The 18,249-nt window shown below is 36.4% G+C and overlaps 1 protein-coding gene across 18 annotated transcripts in view; it reads right to left on the bottom strand.

The window, feature by feature from the left end:
* ablim1b (actin binding LIM protein 1b) overlaps window positions 1-18,249 on the bottom strand; it is a 161,598-nt gene that overhangs the window by 85,565 nt on the left and 57,784 nt on the right. For all 18 annotated transcript variants that reach the window (XR_012387608.1, XR_012387606.1, XR_012387605.1 and 15 more), the window contains 1 exon segment: window positions 10,297-10,431. Coding sequence is in view for 14 of the 18 variants with exons in the window: in XM_073917624.1 (XP_073773725.1) it covers window positions 10,297-10,431 (135 nt within the window). In the remaining 4 variants the exon portion in view is untranslated.

Genomic DNA, 18,249 nt, shown 5'->3' with positions numbered 1-18,249 from the left:
AGTCTAAACAAAGAATCTCATTAGCCTTTACCCCACACAGACAAAGATACACACAAAATAGATTTCTAAATATATTCTTCAAAGTGAGGATGACCACAACAGGTAGGAACTAATCCTGCACTCCAGACAATCCGGTGTTTCTCGACCTCCAACTTGAATATAATACCTGGAACAGTGCTCAACAATCGGTCAGCAAACTTGTCATATTGGGGCAAAAGGAGGAGATTATTGGGGAAAAAACTGTTGAGAAGATAACTGTTGAGGACAAATACGAATAATGTCTTTTACTTTTAATATACTAGTATTTTGGACAGTTTGAGGAGCAAGCACTGCAGCCAAGTTGTTTAAAAGAGCGTTATAGCAAGTCATTGCTTCCTGAAGCTTTAAGACTATATATAACATGCATGTAGCTTCCATTCTTAAATTGCACTGTGCTGCTTTTTTTAAAAAGGACTTTAAATTAGTTAAATTTGTCGTCTCACAGCAAGAAGGTCGCTGGTTCAAGTCCCGGCTGAGCCAGTTGGCATTTCTGTGTGGAATTTGTATGTTCTACTCATGTTTGTGTGGATTTACTCTGCGTGCTCTGTTTTCCCACACAGTCCAAAGACATGCGCTATAAGTGCATTAGGTAAACAAAATTTGCCGTAGTGTATGAGCGCATGTGTGAACGAGAGAGTGTATGGGCGTTTCCCAGTAGCCTACTGGGTTGCGATTAGAAAGGGCATCCACTATGTAATATGCCAGAATAGTTGGCGGTTTATTCAGCTGTAGCAACCCCTGATAAATCGAAGGAAAATAAATGAATTAATGAATGGTATATTTAAAACTGTAAAGTATCTGCCACGTGGACAAACTATTTTTCCTCTGGGATGAACTCAATCAATCAATCAATCATTTCTGTGTGGAGTTTGCGTGTTCTTCCCATGTTCAAGTGGGTTTCCTCCTGGTGCTCCGGTTTCCCCCACAAGTTCAAAGATATGTAGTATATGTGAATTGGGTAAGCTAAATTGTCCGTACTGTCTGTGTGTGAATGGGTCTTTACCAGTGATGGGTTGCAACTGAAAAGGCATCCGCTGCCTAAAACAAATACTGGATAAGTTGGCGGTTCTGCTGTGACATCCCCATAATAATAAAACGACTAAGCCGAAAAGAAACTGAATGAATGAATGAATGAATGAATAATCAGCAAGGATGCCTTTAATTGGTCCAAACATTTTTTTAAAAAGCTGTTCTTTTGTACTTTCATTTAAGCAAGCATACTGAGTTAAAAGTCATAATTTTACCCTAAATATAAAGCGGCGCAAGATTTATAATAAGAAATATTTCTTAAAGGCCAAATCTGCATATTAAAATGATTTCTGCAGGATCATGTTACAGAAAGACTAGACATTTCAGTTTTGTCATCACAATTTTTTTTTTTTTACATTTTTAACCAGCTTAAAATAGAAATGATAAAATATTATAAATAATATTCAACAAAATAAATGCAGCCTTGGTAAGTAATGAAAAAAAAATTAGCAAAGAGCTGAGCTATTATTTAAACACTAGTGTTTTTTTTTTTTAAAGTAATTTTTATATACTGGTTGGTTTTTTAATAATTGCAGATATCCTGCATATGTGACCCAGGAAAACAAAACCTTTTTTATGCTATGACCAAACATGTGGCAAAAGTCAATAGAATATTAAGGAAAATGTTTCATAAAGATGTTTTGTTAATTTCTTTAAATTTAAAATATTTGTAAATATATCAAAACTGTCATTCATTCATTCATTCATTCATTTTCTTCTCGGCTTAGTCCCCTTATTAATCTGGGGTCACCACAGTGGAATGAACCACCAACTTATCTAGCATATGTTTTACACAATGGATGCCCTTCCAGCTGCAACTCATCTCTGGGAAACATCCATTCACACTCATACACTACAGACAATTTAGCCAACCCAATTCATCTGTATCATTGTGACTTGTGGGGGAAACCGGAGCACCAGATGGAACAAATGCGGGTAGAACATGCAAACTCCACACAGAAACACCAACTGACCCAGCCGAGGCTTGAACCAGCAACCTACCTACCTACAGACTTACCTACTGTGCCACTGTGTCGCCTCTATATCAAAACTTATGTTTTTTTTTATTAATAATGTGCATTGCTAAGTATTTTATTCAGACAGCTATACATGTGACTCTCATTTTATCTTTTTCTCTTAAATTTAAATCTCTAAGTGAAACATTTGACACTTATGAATACTTTTGTAGTCTGCAATTTAAACTAGTGTGATATTTGCATGACCATGTACAGTATATACATCCACTCCAACTGTTTTTCATTCCTTCTCAAAACCATGAATCAAATTGATTTTCATAACCATTTAGAGTTTCCTCCTGTCCAAATCAAACATCCTCTGCATTTTACAGAGTGAAAGTCCCTTTAAGGCAAGTAATTTCACTTGGCAGCCATCTTTGAAATGCTTTTTGGGCAGTGTTACAAACTGTCTGGTAGTGATGTGACGTTGTGTGGCGAGGCTTCGAAGCATGCATCAAAAAAACGATACATCTCACAGTGAAGCAGTGTACCGGAGCTTGATTCGTTTTGCCATCATCACGTGATCAGTGACGTCCAAAGCTTCATTTTCGCTTATACTCACGTGACTGCTTCGAATTTTGATTCAAAGGTTTAAACACCCTCATGGTTTAGTAAAGTGTATAGCGAGAGATTAGGCATTGATTAAATCCATTTCTACTGTTTCAAAGCACTGCACCGGTCCCACAAACCAGTAATTAAATTAAAATACAATAGTAATTTATAGTAAAAGGGTTGTGAACCATACTAAAGTGTATTTCTTTTTACAACGATCTTTAAAGAAAACACCTGCATATCATAGTATAGTGTTTAACGGAGGCCAGCTGATGAGTGCAGCCCAAAAGCATCGCTCACATAGCCTCCTCCTAGAGCATTCGATTCCCATGCAGGAATTATTGGTTCGATCCCCGCTCGGAACGAGTGGACGGGTGACACGATAAATGTAAATAGTTTTGCATACCTTGGATTTCACTAGTCTTTGGTGGTGTAATGTAACATACACTATGTGTAAAAAATACAGGAACTGAGTAATTTGTTTATATTACTGTTGTTGTATTACTACATGAATGAGTTGGTCAGTTGTGAACATTTGACATAATTGCAACAGTGCTTTCCCACACTTTAACCAGAAGAGGTCCTCATCGAGCTCAGATTTAGAAAGCTTTAAGTAACGAACCTTTTTCCGATACAATTGGGTCAAGCGCTTCACTGGTTCAGAAAGCTATTTCACCATCACTACTGTCCGGCTCTAGACAGTCTGCAACACAATCAAGAGTCTACGCCACCAATTGAAAAAAAAAAAAAAGATTTATTAAAGTAATTCAAACAAGCATCAAATGCAAAATAAATCATATAAACAAACAAAAAATCAGGCAGCCCAAGTCAAGCCACCAACGCAAGCTTCTCTTGATGGAACAAATGAGGAATCCTTTTATCATGCGCTCATCACTTTATCAACACTCCAAGTCTGCGCACATAAGAGAACAAGTGACCTCAAAACAATAGCGCCATCTAGTGGACATCCCAGCACCAGCAGAAGAAAATCAAACAAACTCATAACAGCAGTATGCTCGAACATTCGGTCTGAATGGGAAAACATTACATTTTGAAACATCAAATTCTCCGAAATTGCTTCCCAAGCTTAAGATTAAATTTCATATTAGGAATCATCAATACAATCAAACCACAACTGTCCCATAAGTTTCCTTTCTAAAAGTTTGAATCAGACAAAATCTGCAGAAACTCAAATCATTGTCCCTATCAGAATCGTCAGTCTAAATCACTGTCTATATCACTGATTGGCTCCTGTACTAGAAGGCAGGGCTTCATTCATCATATTGACCATTACACTTTTCCCTACTCAAAACTTTACAAGTAACAGGTCTTGTGTATTCTATAGTCTGGTGAAACTCAAAAAATGCCAGAAGAAGCAACAAAAACAGCAGCAACTTCATCAAACCACATCCCCCTACTGTATAAACAAAACTCTGAAACGCGTGACTCAAAAGTTACATGGAGGTCATCATATTGTTGGCTGTGAGAATGACATCCTTCAATGACATGTTTAGGCAACGTAACCCTCAACCCTCAAGGGGCATCTGCCACTCCTCATTAATGTAAACCCACAGCTGCGAGTGACACACAGACAGTCTGGCGGTCTATGCAGAGGTGTGTGCGGACCCCTCCTCTGCCGACTTATCCTCCCGATGGGGATCAGCAGAGCTATTTTCAGCATTGCATCGCTTTAACAGCTCCCAGAGACCTCGCCTGAAATAGCATACACCGTCTCTCTCTGACTGACACAGCATTCACACACACAGAGCGAGAGCAGGAGAATGTGCAGATAGACATGGACCGGCATATAAAGTGATCACCGTAGAGAAGGGAGGGAGCGGAGTTGTATGTTTGCTGCTCATACTTACTGCTTAAGAGTGAACAAATGAAACTAATAGAGCAGAGCAGGCTAACACATTAGCTTACTAGCAAGCTGTAGAGCGTTGCATCTTCTCTTGCCAGAGTTTAGGTATTGGCAGGTCAACCCTACAGAGGCATTCCTGCCAGAGAAAGTAACAGCAGACTTTATGCAACAGTCTGTACGCTGGTTTCTAGGAATAGAGCTGATTGACTAGAAATGCGGGAGATCCTTTGGATAATAGATTCTTTGTAGGTGGACTAAGAAGTCACTGGAGTGCTTAACCTGAGCCCTTGTGCTGCTGACTCCTGGGTTTATCCCTTTGAGCAGAAGACAATTTAGAATGTCACTGTTAAATAATGGGCAGAATGTCAGATCAAAATTTCACATCGCCCACTCTTCTTAAATGAAGCCAAAGTACCTTTAAGGCAAATCATGAGCCCCTTTCACACATACAGACCTTTCCGGAAAATTACCGCCAATTTTTCGGAAAGGTCTGTATGTGTGAACAGGCCCTTTTTGAAAATACTGGTAAATTTGTTCTGGCTATTTTCTGGAAAGAGAAGTTGTAACATTACTGGTAATTTGCCCGAATGCTGCGCTGAGTGAATGCAGAATTTGTTCACAATACTGATCCATCCACAGAGTTGTGATGTAGTCAAATGTTTACAAATACAAGCGCAGCCGTTTAGAGGTCATTTCTGGTTGATGATGTCAGAATTTACCGGTATTTTGGAATGGATGTGTGAATGGTGTTTTCCAGAAAAAATCCTAAATGTCTTCGGCAGTGTGATTTTTTTAAATTTACCGGTAAAGTTGTTCCGGAAATTTTCCAGATATTTACCGGTATCACTGTGTAAAAGGGGCTGTTGACTTTTGGGCAGTATCCTTCGTCCGCCCTCCCCCTTCCTCGCCATCCTCGAGTAACATGCCGTATCCATTAGCCCAATTTGTTACGGGACCTCGCAATTCACAAATTTAATACTAGAAGGCGGGGCTTCATTCGCCATATAGACCTGTACCCTTTTCCTCATTCAAAACTGTAGGAGTGGCACGTCTTGTGTATTCTATAGTCTTTGTTGAAGCTTAATGCATCACCATGGAAAGCAAAACAGAATAGAGAGTAACATGCTATAAAGTGTAATGTTATTAAAAAAACAGCTGAGATGATCTAAATATACCAGTATCAAAGTTAAAGTCTGTAAATTCAAAATTTTCAATGTTTATTTTGCTGGCGCACATTGTTATTGTTGGGTGAAGAATTAATCTTTGCAAGTTAATCCACTGGAAAAAAAAAAAGATTTGTTTCGGTAAACTTCAATCAGACTTTGATTTAATTTCTTCAGCATTTGCAGTGGCAAACCCAGGTTCATTATTGATATGTACCCCTGTATACATTTCTAGAGACCAATAGTTATGTTTTAAAGTCAAGCAACCTCTATCTGGCGCAAAAGTAATGACAGTGTCATATGTTGTCCAAATGCAGATATATTTAAATGTGATGTGTGGACATTTCTTTTTCTAACTTGTTTTAGAACACAATTTACATTTGATACACATTTTATCAGTTTGTGTGTTCACTGGGATTGACTGTTACTGGCATGTTTTAATTAATCACTCTGCTCCTATAAACTGTGTGCCTTAACTGCATCACTAATGTTTTACTGCGTGTTTTTGGTAACTTCTGATAGTAGTTATAGATAGCAAATAAAGGTTTCTAAGCTGCTAGTAAATCCCTTTAAAAATGTTGTACAATGTTTTAAGGAAGTAAATTGAACGAAACAGATAAGCAATGAATTTGTGTAAAACCTGATGATCATGTTCTCCAGCATAAATTGAGAATGATCCAGTGTTCATCACCCAGAAAACAAGATCATCTGACTGTCTGTACACATGATCAATTTCACTCATTTCATGATTTTATTAGTGACCTAGAAATGAAAAATCTAAAATATGTCTGTTTCGTTTCATGTTGTAAACTTCAATAAGTCAAACCTTTCTACAATTAAAAGGTAAGAAATATTTACATGGGGAAAAGTGTTTGGAATCAGAACAAGAATGCTAAACATAAATACTGAATCCCAGATTTAAGACCTAGCTCAAAGAATATCATGCAAGTGTAATACTGTGTGGTTTCCAAATTAACAAATTTGATTAGTTTTTTTCAGACAGTGCAATACCCAGTGCCTTTGTATTGATTGCTATAGTAATAGTAATGATGCAAACCTCTGCTCATATATTTCCACTTTAAAATTTTCAGTTCCTCAGATTTACTAAGTATATATTTAAGTAAAATTGAAAGTCTGATAACATTTTTCCAAATTTTGAATATATATATTTGATATAGCCATTTAGTAGATTCACCCACCCAAGAAAATTGCCATTGATTAAGATAACAAATTACATTAAAAAAAGATATTTTACCCATAACTGAAAATTCAGTAATTTATTCTCCCTTTACTTGTCGCAAACCTGTTTGAGGGTTATTTTTTGGTATTTTGTTGAACACAAAATTTGTTATTTAAAAAAAAAAAAAAAAAAAAAAAAAAAAATATATATATATATATATATATATATATATATATATATATATATATATATCCTAAAAACTGTAAATTATTGACATCCATAGTATTTTGTATGAAGAATTCGTTTAATTTCACAAGTAGTTATTCATCCGAGTAATGAAATGGCACTCTCATTTATGACCTTTTTTATGTGACTAACGTGGCATCAGCGATTACTGACTAATGCTGATCTCCAGGTGAGTGAATTGCTCAGGTAAGATTAAAAGAGAAAACCTGGAGAGACCTCAGCTTCACAGGGCTTTTTAAAGGGTTGCTAGGGACAGGAGCTTACAGACGCCCTGACATTTATCCTCAGCACCCCCCACACAATATTTTTTACAGCCAGACGCAGACACCTGATATTATGGCTGCCATTCATACAGCTTATTCATACAGTCCTCAATGTACTATATCAATAATAAAACAGCAAAAGCGATGGTAAGTGCTTTCACATAAACAAAGACATTTCTAGTTATTTAACTCTCTCAGAGGTTTCCAGAAGGAAATGAGATTGTCTGCTTAAACTGGCAAAACACATTTACATAAACCTAGCATTTTCATGTGGAACTTGCACACAAAAATATATTTGTATTTACTAAATTATTACAGTTAAGATGAGTGGTTGCAAACATTTTATATGGGCTCAATTTAAACAAAAAAAAAAAATGAAATTTAGTAATGTTCAAATTCATTTGTTTGTTTAACTTCAGCCCATATAAATTGTTTGCAACCACTTACCAGTAAATCCAATGAATACATTTGCTGGTTAATCCGTATAATGCTTTTAATAGAAAAATATGCTTTTAAAGAGCCAAACACATGTAAACCAAATAAAGAAGGCCAGAATGTCATGCACAACCACAAAATAACCTAAATAAAAATGTGCAATGGCAACTCAAGTCTGCTTCTAGCCAACCGGTCAGCATAAATTGTTTCAGGAAGGACTCACCACAAAATTCAGTCTGATTTTCTGGAATTCCTGCCAAATTATGTGGAGTATAAACACAGGAGACTAGAGAGGACTGGACGAAGAGTGAAAGGCGCACTTAATGAAATGACCATGGCAGTGCATGGCAGAGCTTTGAGCTAACTTAGCTTTCATTCATCAGGTAATAAAGTTCAGAGTCTCTCCCATGGCCATCTGCTCTATCAGGGCCGGCTTTGTTCTTCAATCCTTCAGTCAGAAATTTGACTGGGACGAAGCTTTAACTAAATTAAATTACTTTATTCTGTGCATGAGGAATTTGGTGCTACTATGACAGCAAACACATAGCATAAAAAAGTTTTGCTAACATTAGCATTTGTCTGCATTTTGTTTTTTATTTACCAAAAAATAATGTCCTAAGATTATGTTATTTTTAAAGATTTATTTTGGCATTTTGGCTATTTATGACAGGGCAGTAACTAGACAGGAAGCAAAGTTGGAGATAGAGAAGTGTGATAGAGATCCACGAGCCGGGAATCAAACTTCGGATTCCTGAAACATAGCAGTGCTATTTGTCAAGATTAATATTTGAAAAAAAAATTTTTTTGCACCCACAACATAAACTAAAACTAACCAATACAGACATTCCCACATAGATATGTTTAGGTACAATTCAGTAGGAAAACATTTCTTACAAATCTATTAGAAAAAGAAACCACAAGAGACCATGTTATTTTTGGATTTCTTGGTTTGCCATTGATGGGTGTGTGTTTTCACTTTTTTGAGCCTTTTTTGTAGAAAATACAACCCAGGCTCATTCTGAAAATGTACCGCTATCTCAATTCAATTCAATTCAATTCAGCTTTATTTGTATAGCGCTTTTACAATGTAGATTGTGTCAAAGCAGCTTCACATAAATGGTCATAGTAACTGGGTCAGGGTAGTTCAGTTTTTAGTGTTTAAGTTCAGTTCAGTTTAGATCAGTTCAGTGTGGTTTGAAAATCTACATGTCTGGAGAGTGCCAAATACAAGCTTTTCACTCATCATAGCACACATGCTGCTGATGATGTGACAATAAAAGTGATTTGATTTGACATCCCAGGAGCTACGTTTTTTTTTTGCAGTTTTTGTTTTTGTAAATCCACCAGAGGCCACTGTGTACGCTTTTTGAGATCTCAAATTGCTCTCGCAAGTGCCATTCGTACGTAAATCCACCAGAGACTGCCGTCGAATGACTGAATGATTGACTGATTGATTGACTGACCCACCGTTCTCCCTGTCTGTACCCAACCAATAGTGTTTTCAAAAGTACCGATTGACCCACCTACCCCCTTTCCAAACCCAACTGACTCTTTTAAAATGTAATCGAGAAAAAGAAAAGCCCTTGTCTGATTTTTACCACGCTTTCGGATTTTATCACATTCTTTCCCTCTTATTCACGAGTTTGCTGGATTCGAACCCCATTGTCATGGTCAACTCTTCTCTGTGTATCAAGTCTGCTGATGTATACAGTGAGCTACTGGACAAACTGGTAACAGCAGGAAAGCTGTCCATATGGAGGTAAGCAGTCACAAAAAGGCTACATAATTAGTGATCTCTAAAAATGTATATAGGGCTGCGTTTTTAGAATAAGTCTGTGTTGCGAAAATGATAACAGGTCAATAAAACATTCCTTTTCATTATTTCTTTTTTAAGGTACCCTTTGAAATAATTATAGTTAAACGTCCTGTGAAATTAAAATAACATATTTCAGATGTTTTAGTTTTGAGGATATCTATAAGCTAGTGCGCATCAAAACAGTGACAATATTCACATTTAGAATATAATAAACTGATATAAGCATGTGAAGCTTGTATTTTTTTTCACATCACCATACACTTCAGTTTCTTATCAAATCATGTCAAATCAAATGCTCTCTAGTGTCTGACATGCCCTGCCCCCTTCAAGACGCTGCTCATTTGCTTTTAATTTGATGTGCTTGATCTCAACCACAGCAGAGCTGAGTTTTTTTTAAAAGGGGAGGAACTACTCTGTGTTTCGTCCTCTTTAATTTTCTGTAGAGATTACGTCAAACATTGAATAAAAATGCAAATTTCAAAGCTTTTCTCGAGACCTTTAAGAGGTTAGGCAAATGTTCTGGCAATGTTATAAGAAAGGGAAATGTTCCAGAAAACTAAAACTAACATTCATAAAAAAAATAAAGCAAGATGTTCTGTAACTAATCTATTAGGTGTACTCGTTCATCATTCTTGTCTTGAGAAATAGGGCATTGAATAATTTTCACATTGTTTATTGTAAAACAGATCTTACCTTTGCATGTGAAACATTTTATATGGAAGTGCTTGGACTGTACCCGGAGAACCTCTCCTTTGCATGGCTCCCCACATTTATAGCACTGGATGACCAGCTTTCCTGGAGGATGGTGTGGATCCTGAGGATGAGCCACTGTCAGGGAACAAAGTCATGTAAGTTAGTACAGCATATGGAAAAAAAGCTGCAAATACACTACAGTAAATAATTAGCAATTTGATCATGGCACTGAAAAAGCCTTTGGCCACCAGTCTATTCTGATCACATTGAGCTAACTTAATTAAAAGCAGCTGATTCTGACTACATTCAACAAATGTGTTGCATATGCTAATGCTAATGCAATTTCAAAGTGTCTGTTTTTTACACTCAGTAAACAGAGGTGAGTTGACCGATGACCTTCATGGCCAATCACAGTCTTTTCTGTTGAGCATGTGAACACAATGGCAAATCAGCATTGTTAAGGACCTACTCAACAGCGCTTACATGTTCGGGGGAAATGGATGTTTTTAAATTTTCAGCATCGATTAGTCTCGAATTCCAGTATCGTGACAACCGTTAAACTCGAATAATGCAAATTTTTGGGACTTATTGTCAAAATCCCAAATAGTGTACTAAACCTTCAAAAATAAATACAGATAGATTTAACTATTAAGTGTTACTCATACAGAAAACAACTAGCTGATTATAGCAAAGTTCATTTACGTACTCTTAGGCAATCTTAAAAGTTACAGTGACAGAACGTCCTGTTTGCTTCCACCAACCAAATCTGGTCATGTAAAATTGAATTACTGTGATTTATAGTGCAATAAACCCTGAATGACACAGTGACAGACATCATGGAGACACTTCTCAGTATATCTACTCTTGTGTTTCAAAGTCCTACATTTTTGAAACACCATGAGGAAGAATAAACGATGACAGATTAGTTTCAATTTACAGTTTATATAGTCCAACTTTTAGTTTATAAAGTACTTTTTGAGAAAGGAAATGGCAGAAACTACAATTTCCCTAACTGACTTTCATTAAAAAGCAATAAATATACATGTAGATGCACACCTGACATCATGGCTGCCATCCATACAGCTTATTCATACAGTCCTTAATGTACTGAATTATTGCACATCAATCCAAAATGCAGAAACTGCTGTTTTTCATCAGTACACCAAGTGCTTTCATGCACGTAAACAAAGACACATCAAGTTATTTAACTCTCTCTCTGAGGTTTTCAGACCTCCAGAAACAAACAAAAATGAGGTTGACCTGAGTTGCACAATGCTAACCACTAGCTAGAAGGTTTATTAATGGGCAAGTGTCCACACTTCAGGTGCAATCACACTGTGTGTTGGTGTTAGAGGAGTGTTAGTAGGTGTTTAGTAGGATCTTTTTTTCTTTCGAATTATCTGTAGGACACACAGTGGTTTTCACGGGCACATGGAGTGGTGCTCTCACGAGTCACGCTGTTGTTTACAGTACATATCTGTACAGCTCATCATAAGTGTCAGTACAGTTGCATAACAAAGGTCATGAGTCATTTGTGCTTTAACATTTACTAACTTTTGACACTGTAGCCTCTGGACAACACTGCATAAAGAGTAAAATTACTCTACTAATACTGAGTGAAAGATTCAAGCCAATCATACTGGAGTAAAAGTATAAAGTTGAGTATAGTAATAAAAAAAGAGAAGTAATCCAGCAAATACAATAGAAGATGCATTAATTAACAGTTTCCTCTACTTTTGTAGTTTAGTTTGTTTGTTTTTGTTTTGCTTATTTAGTTGTTCAAAATGCATTTATGGTACCTTGACTTCTTCTAGGACATCTTATGGTTAAGTAAAAAAATGGATCTATTCCCACAAAAAACAAAATAAAATATAATAGTAATTTATAATAAATGCGCAAGTGTTTTTGGACTATATATAATGAAATGTTTTATACTGTATGTATGAAAGAGTTCAAACAATCTGTTAGTGAATGCTACAGTATATTGTAGTATAAACTATAGAGATCTGAAAAACCATAATAAATACCTTTAGTTTTTACTACAGTCAACAGTCTAGTAATGTAGTATAATGTATATGGACAACCAAAAACATCACAAAATACAGCAGATTGTTTGTTTATGTATAATGTTACATATAAACATGCAAATATTTATAAATATAAATGTTTATATTATTTTTTATAGTGGGAAAATTCTTTTTTTCAGAAATATAATCAAGTAAAAGTTTCAATTTAAAATGTAATTAAGTTGGCGTTTCTGTGTGGAGTTTGCATGTTCTCCCTGCATTTGCGTGGATTTCCTCCGGGTGCTCCGGTTTCCCCACAGGTGAATTGGGTAGGCTAAATTGTCCATAGCGTATAAGTGTGTGTGTGTGGATGTTTCCCAGAGATAGGTTGCGGCTGGAAGGGCATCCGCTGCATAAGGTGCTGGATAAGTTGGCGACCCCAGATTAATAAAGGGACTAAGCCGACAAGAAAATGAATGAATGAATAAAATAATTTTCAACCACACCAAAATAACACCAGTTGAGTAAAATTGCTCATTTATTCATTCATTCATTTTGCTTCAGCGGAATTAGCTGCCAACTTATCCAGCATCTGTTTTACGTAGCATGTTTTACGTAGCAAACACATTCATTTGCAAATTTAGCCACTAACCACTGAGCCACCATGTTGCCCATGAATTATTCACTTAAACATATTTCTTTCTTTTCTTTTCATTTCTTTTTTGGGTGCACTTGTCCTTTAAAACATAATCGCCACTATAAAACATTCTTTGAAAATGAAGTATACTCTTTAGTAGCCTATAATCTTGATAATTATACAACCTGAAAGAAAAGCAGCAATTCCACAGACAGAAATAATGAACTGAATCTCACAATACCGCAGTTGGTTTCTCTGTACATGTGCTGTGTTTCACTTCAGGCCTCAGTGGACATGTTTTGATCAAGGTCATCAGGCCAAGATTTTGACAACTTCAAACCACTGTTAACTTAAACAATGAGTGGCTTCTCATTAGCGTGGCTACAAACCTTTCTTTTTACTCATACTCTTCCTTATTTCAACATTTACTACTACTCTCACAATCACAGGACTCTCCTTCTCTCTAGAATGGCACCTTTCCACTTCATATCTCTCTTTGTTTCTATTGGAGAGTAAACGCATGCCTCTCTAATCTAATCGGTGGACACTTGAAAAGTTGTGCAAGATTAACAGGAAAGAATCTCCCTCCACCGTCACTTGCCGGTGCTTATCAGGCCATGTGCTTACATAATACTGACATCCAAAAGGAGCTCCACTAAAGCACACATTTTTTGTGTTTTGAGATGTGCCACCTGGGCAAACTATGTATTAATATTAATTTATTGTTATTAAAACATTTCTTATAGACTTAAGCATACAAAGGTCAGGTTCTTTAAGTAAAATTCATTTACTTTATTGATTTTCTCCATATGAAAATTGATTATAGTACAATAATACATAATAAACATGGTTAGACAGACCAGTTTTGAGGATGTTAAACAGTTGTATATACTGTACTTTTGTTAAACAATTGGCAGAGTTTGTGCAGAAGTACTACATCACCCATAATGCCAAACAGAAAATTTCACAACCCAGGGTTTTATTGATACATACCCCTTTATACATTTCTGGACAGTGCAAAATATATCCTAGGAGGTACATTTTTTGTGGTTTTTGTGAGCAGCGGCTGCTGTGTATGCTTTTTTAGATCTTAAATTTTTCTCGCAAGTGCCATTCATGCCTGCTCTTCATGTGTAAATCCACCAGAGGCTGTTGTTGACTGACTGATTGACCGACCAACTGATCCCCCACCCCCTTCCCTAAACCCAACCAATAGTGTTTTCAAAAGCACCGATTGACCCATTCATCTCCTTCCCTAAACCTAACCGACAGTTTTAAAAAGCAATTCAGCAAAACAAAAGCCCTCGTGGCCACCGGATTTGTTACCACATTTGCAGATCTTACCACGTTCTCACCCTGTTATTTACTTCTTTATTTTATTGTTTGGCTTTTGATTTTGTTTTACTGGCTTTTCTTTACCAGACTCAAGCCCCGTTGTCACAGTCAACTCCTCTCTGCGTCTCAAGTTCATGGTGAGCTACTGGGCAAACTGGTATCACTGGAAAAGCCTATGAGGTAATCAGTCAGCTGGTAGCACGAAAAGAAACAGAAGCCTTCGGCGGCCTCATACCGCCCCATAGCGTTCATTTTAAATACGAAATGCAGCCATACTTAGCTCTGGCTACAAAATTTGTGCTCTCTAGTAATGGATATGGGGGAACATTTTCACAATGAGCCTTTGTTGAAATTTTCCCAATAAGTTACAGTAAACAAAGTACACAACAATAGATTTGTTTTCTTTGTGTTGTCATTTTTTAATCAATCAACGTCAAACATGTCACATTTAAGCCATTCACAAATACAGATGTTCCGATCTGTCTTTCCCTTCGCAATACCGATTCCAGTATCTGGCTTCAGGATATTGGCCAATACTGAGTACTCTATATTTTTTAAACTAACAATAACATTAAAAATCATTCAACAAAACAGCTACTTTTCACTTTGAATTCATGTAAAATGCTACCTATTGCACTGTATTGTGTTGTATTGTATTTTAGACTGTATTATAAATTAGACTGCTACCCATATATTATTTATTCATTTTCTTTTTGGCTTAGTCCCTTTATTAATCTGGGGCCGCCACAGCAGAATGAACCGCCAACTTATCCAACACATGTTTTACGCAGCGGATGCCGTTTCAGCTGCAACCCATCTCTGGGAAACATCCATAAACACTCATACACTACAGACAATTTAGCCTACCCAATTCACCTATAGCACATGTCTTTGGACTGTGGGGAAAACCTGAGCACTCGGAGGAAAGCCCCACAAACACTGGGAGAATATGCAAACACCACACAGAAAAACCAATTGACCTAGCCGAGGCTCGAACCAGCGACCTTCTTGCTGTGAGGCGACAGCACTACCGACTGCTCATTTTAGCTGAACACACACATATCGATGTTCCTAAGAGGGGACTGTCGCTCTATACTGACCAGGAGGAGATCAGGGTTTCGGCTCATTTTAATGAAACAAATATCCTATACAATTTTCTTTTAAGGTCTTTAAGCATAATATAGCTGAAAAGAAGTATTTTAAAATCTTTTACAAACACATGCCAAGTGGGGACCTGAAGCTCTGGGTGACGTCTACCTCTTCAACACGGGACCTTCATAGACTACAGAGACAGAGTGTGAAACACACTGACTGCTGGAGCACAGACTTTTAACTCACTATCTGACTTTATTTACATACTAAACTCTAACGTTTAAAACATTTCTATATTATTAAATATTCTGATAGTGACATTAAAACCTAAATAATTAAGTTTATCCTGCAAATATTTAAGAATTGAAATTAAAACTATCAATATACAGTTGAAATCAAAATTATTAGCCCCCCTTTGAATTTTTTTTCTTTATTAAAATATTTCCCAAATGATGTTTAACAGAGCAAAGAAAATTTCACAGTATGTATGATAATATTTTTTCTTCTGGAGAAAGTTTTATTTGTTTTATTTCGGCTAGAATAAAAACAGTTTAACATTTTTTAAACACCATTTTAAGATCAAAATTATCAGCCTCTTTAAGCTATATATTTTTTCAATAGTCTACAGAACAAACCACCGTTATACAATAACTTGCCTAATTACCCTAACCTGCCTAGTTAACCTAATTAACCTAGTTAAGCCTTTAAATGTCATTTAAAGCTGTATAAAAGTGTCTTGAAAAATATCTAGTAAAATATTATTTACTGTCATCACGGCAAAGATAAAATAAATCAGTTATTAGAAATGAGTTATTAAAACTATTATGGTTAGAAATGAGTTGAAAAAAAATCTGCTCTCTGTTAAACAGAAATTGGGGGAAAAAATAAACAGGGGGCTAATAATTCAGGGGGGGGCAAATAATTCTGACTTCAACTGTATGAGTAAATGAGTACACACATTTAATCACCATGTCAGTGAATATTGACAATATGCACTGCTGCATTTTTACCAAAACACATGCCAAGTTAAGGCCTAAAGCTCTGAGTGATGTCAACCTATCCAACATGGGACCTTTAGAGACTGCTGAAACACAGTCCTTAACTCACAATCTGACATCATTTAATGCTAATCTCTAAAACTTTCAAAAACTTTTATCATTTAAATATATATAAATAAATATTCTAATAGTAACCTTAAATGCTAAACATTGTTGTTTTACCTGCAAACACACACACAGAAAGCAATACACAAACATGTAAAAGTTATTTTTTTATACGATACCTGTTAACCATTTTTTGCAGTATGTGATAAAATATTGTGATAAAGCAAATCTCGCAAACTCTGATACTGTCACCTACATTGATGATGCGATTCTGTCAGGGTTTTGTGCTCAAGAATGTTCCTTGCGGCCCTTGAAACTGAAGTGCAGGATTTGGTCTCAAGCTAACCCCCTCCACCCAAGACAGCTGTTGCTATGGTAACCGGCTGTAGCAGGGTGGCAGCAGGATGGCACCCCATGAAAGCCCAGAGTGAAGCTGCAGTGCCGACAAGCCAACAATCAACCGTTTTAATCTTGCAGATGGGCTAAAGTAGGAGAGTTTCCTTGACATGTGCTGTAACTAATACAACAGCTACTGTGGCTATATTAGGCAGACACACAAGACATTGCTACAGTATGTGTTCTCCGCATTGAGCCAAAAGCAGAGTGTGTGCTACCTCTACTCGGTCACGCTCCACGCTGATGTGAGGGAATGTGGGCAGGTGGAGAAGAACAGCACAGTGAAACATTGAGCTTCCTCAAACAATATGAACCTCATTCACCAAACACATGCAAGACATCTTTGCATGATGGTATTGCCAGATAAACTGTTGCATGCTGTTTTAAATACAAATGTTTTTAGAACAAAGACATATGACTGATATGTTAATGTGTGATATGACGCATTTTTGATCCATGGTTAGGAGTCAATATATCTCTTATATGCTTTTGAAAATACTTATGTATAGACCGAGGTTGTATTTCTTTGTGTAATTTACTTTAATATATTTTAAAGTGGGTGGCGCAGTGGCTCAGTGGTTAGCACTGACGCCTCACTGCAAGAAGGTCGCTGGTTCGAGCCCCGGCTGGGCCAGTTGGCATTTCTGTGTGGAGTTTGGTGAATTGAATTAGCTAAATTGGCCATAGTGTATGTGAGTGAATGAGTGTGTACGGATGTTTCCTAGTACCGATGCTAGGAGGGCATCCGCTGCATAAAACATATGCTTGATAAGTTGGTGGTTCATTCTGCTGTGATGACCCGCTGTGGCGGCCCTACATGAATTCATAGACTAAGCCGAAAGAAAATGAATGAATAAATGAATATTTTAAGGTGTAATTTATTCATGTGATGCAAATTTACAGCTCCATTACTCAACTATTCTGTCACATTATCTTTCAGAAATACTTTACATTACACTAAACTTTTTTGTGCAAGCTTCAGAGTTTTAGAATGTTCTATTAGCATTTATTTGAGAAAGATTATTTTGTAGCATTGCAAAAGTTACTTTTTATCAATTTCATCAATTATGATCAATTTATTGGATTTAATTTATCTTTGTTGGATAAAGTCATCAATTTCTAGTCTACCTGAATTCAATTCTAATGATGTAACATAAGTTTAAAGGTGCCATATGTTAAATTGAAACAACATTATGGAGTCAATCTAGGGAATTTTTGGAGATTTGCATTTATCTATTTTATTTTTGCTCAGTACTTTATTTATTTTTTGTAAAACTTTCTTTTATTTTGCAAGTATATATGGCCCTATATTGACTCCATACAACATGTTAAAATGTTCTCTGATATCTAAATAGAAAGTATGTGACTTAGTAAGCGCAATAAT

Source organism: Danio rerio, chromosome 12 (assembly GCF_049306965.1).
Source record: "Danio rerio strain Tuebingen ecotype United States chromosome 12, GRCz12tu, whole genome shotgun sequence".
In the NCBI taxonomy this organism is placed as follows: domain Eukaryota; kingdom Metazoa; phylum Chordata; class Actinopteri; order Cypriniformes; family Danionidae; genus Danio; species Danio rerio.
This window is presented reverse-complemented; position numbering and strand designations above follow the sequence as displayed.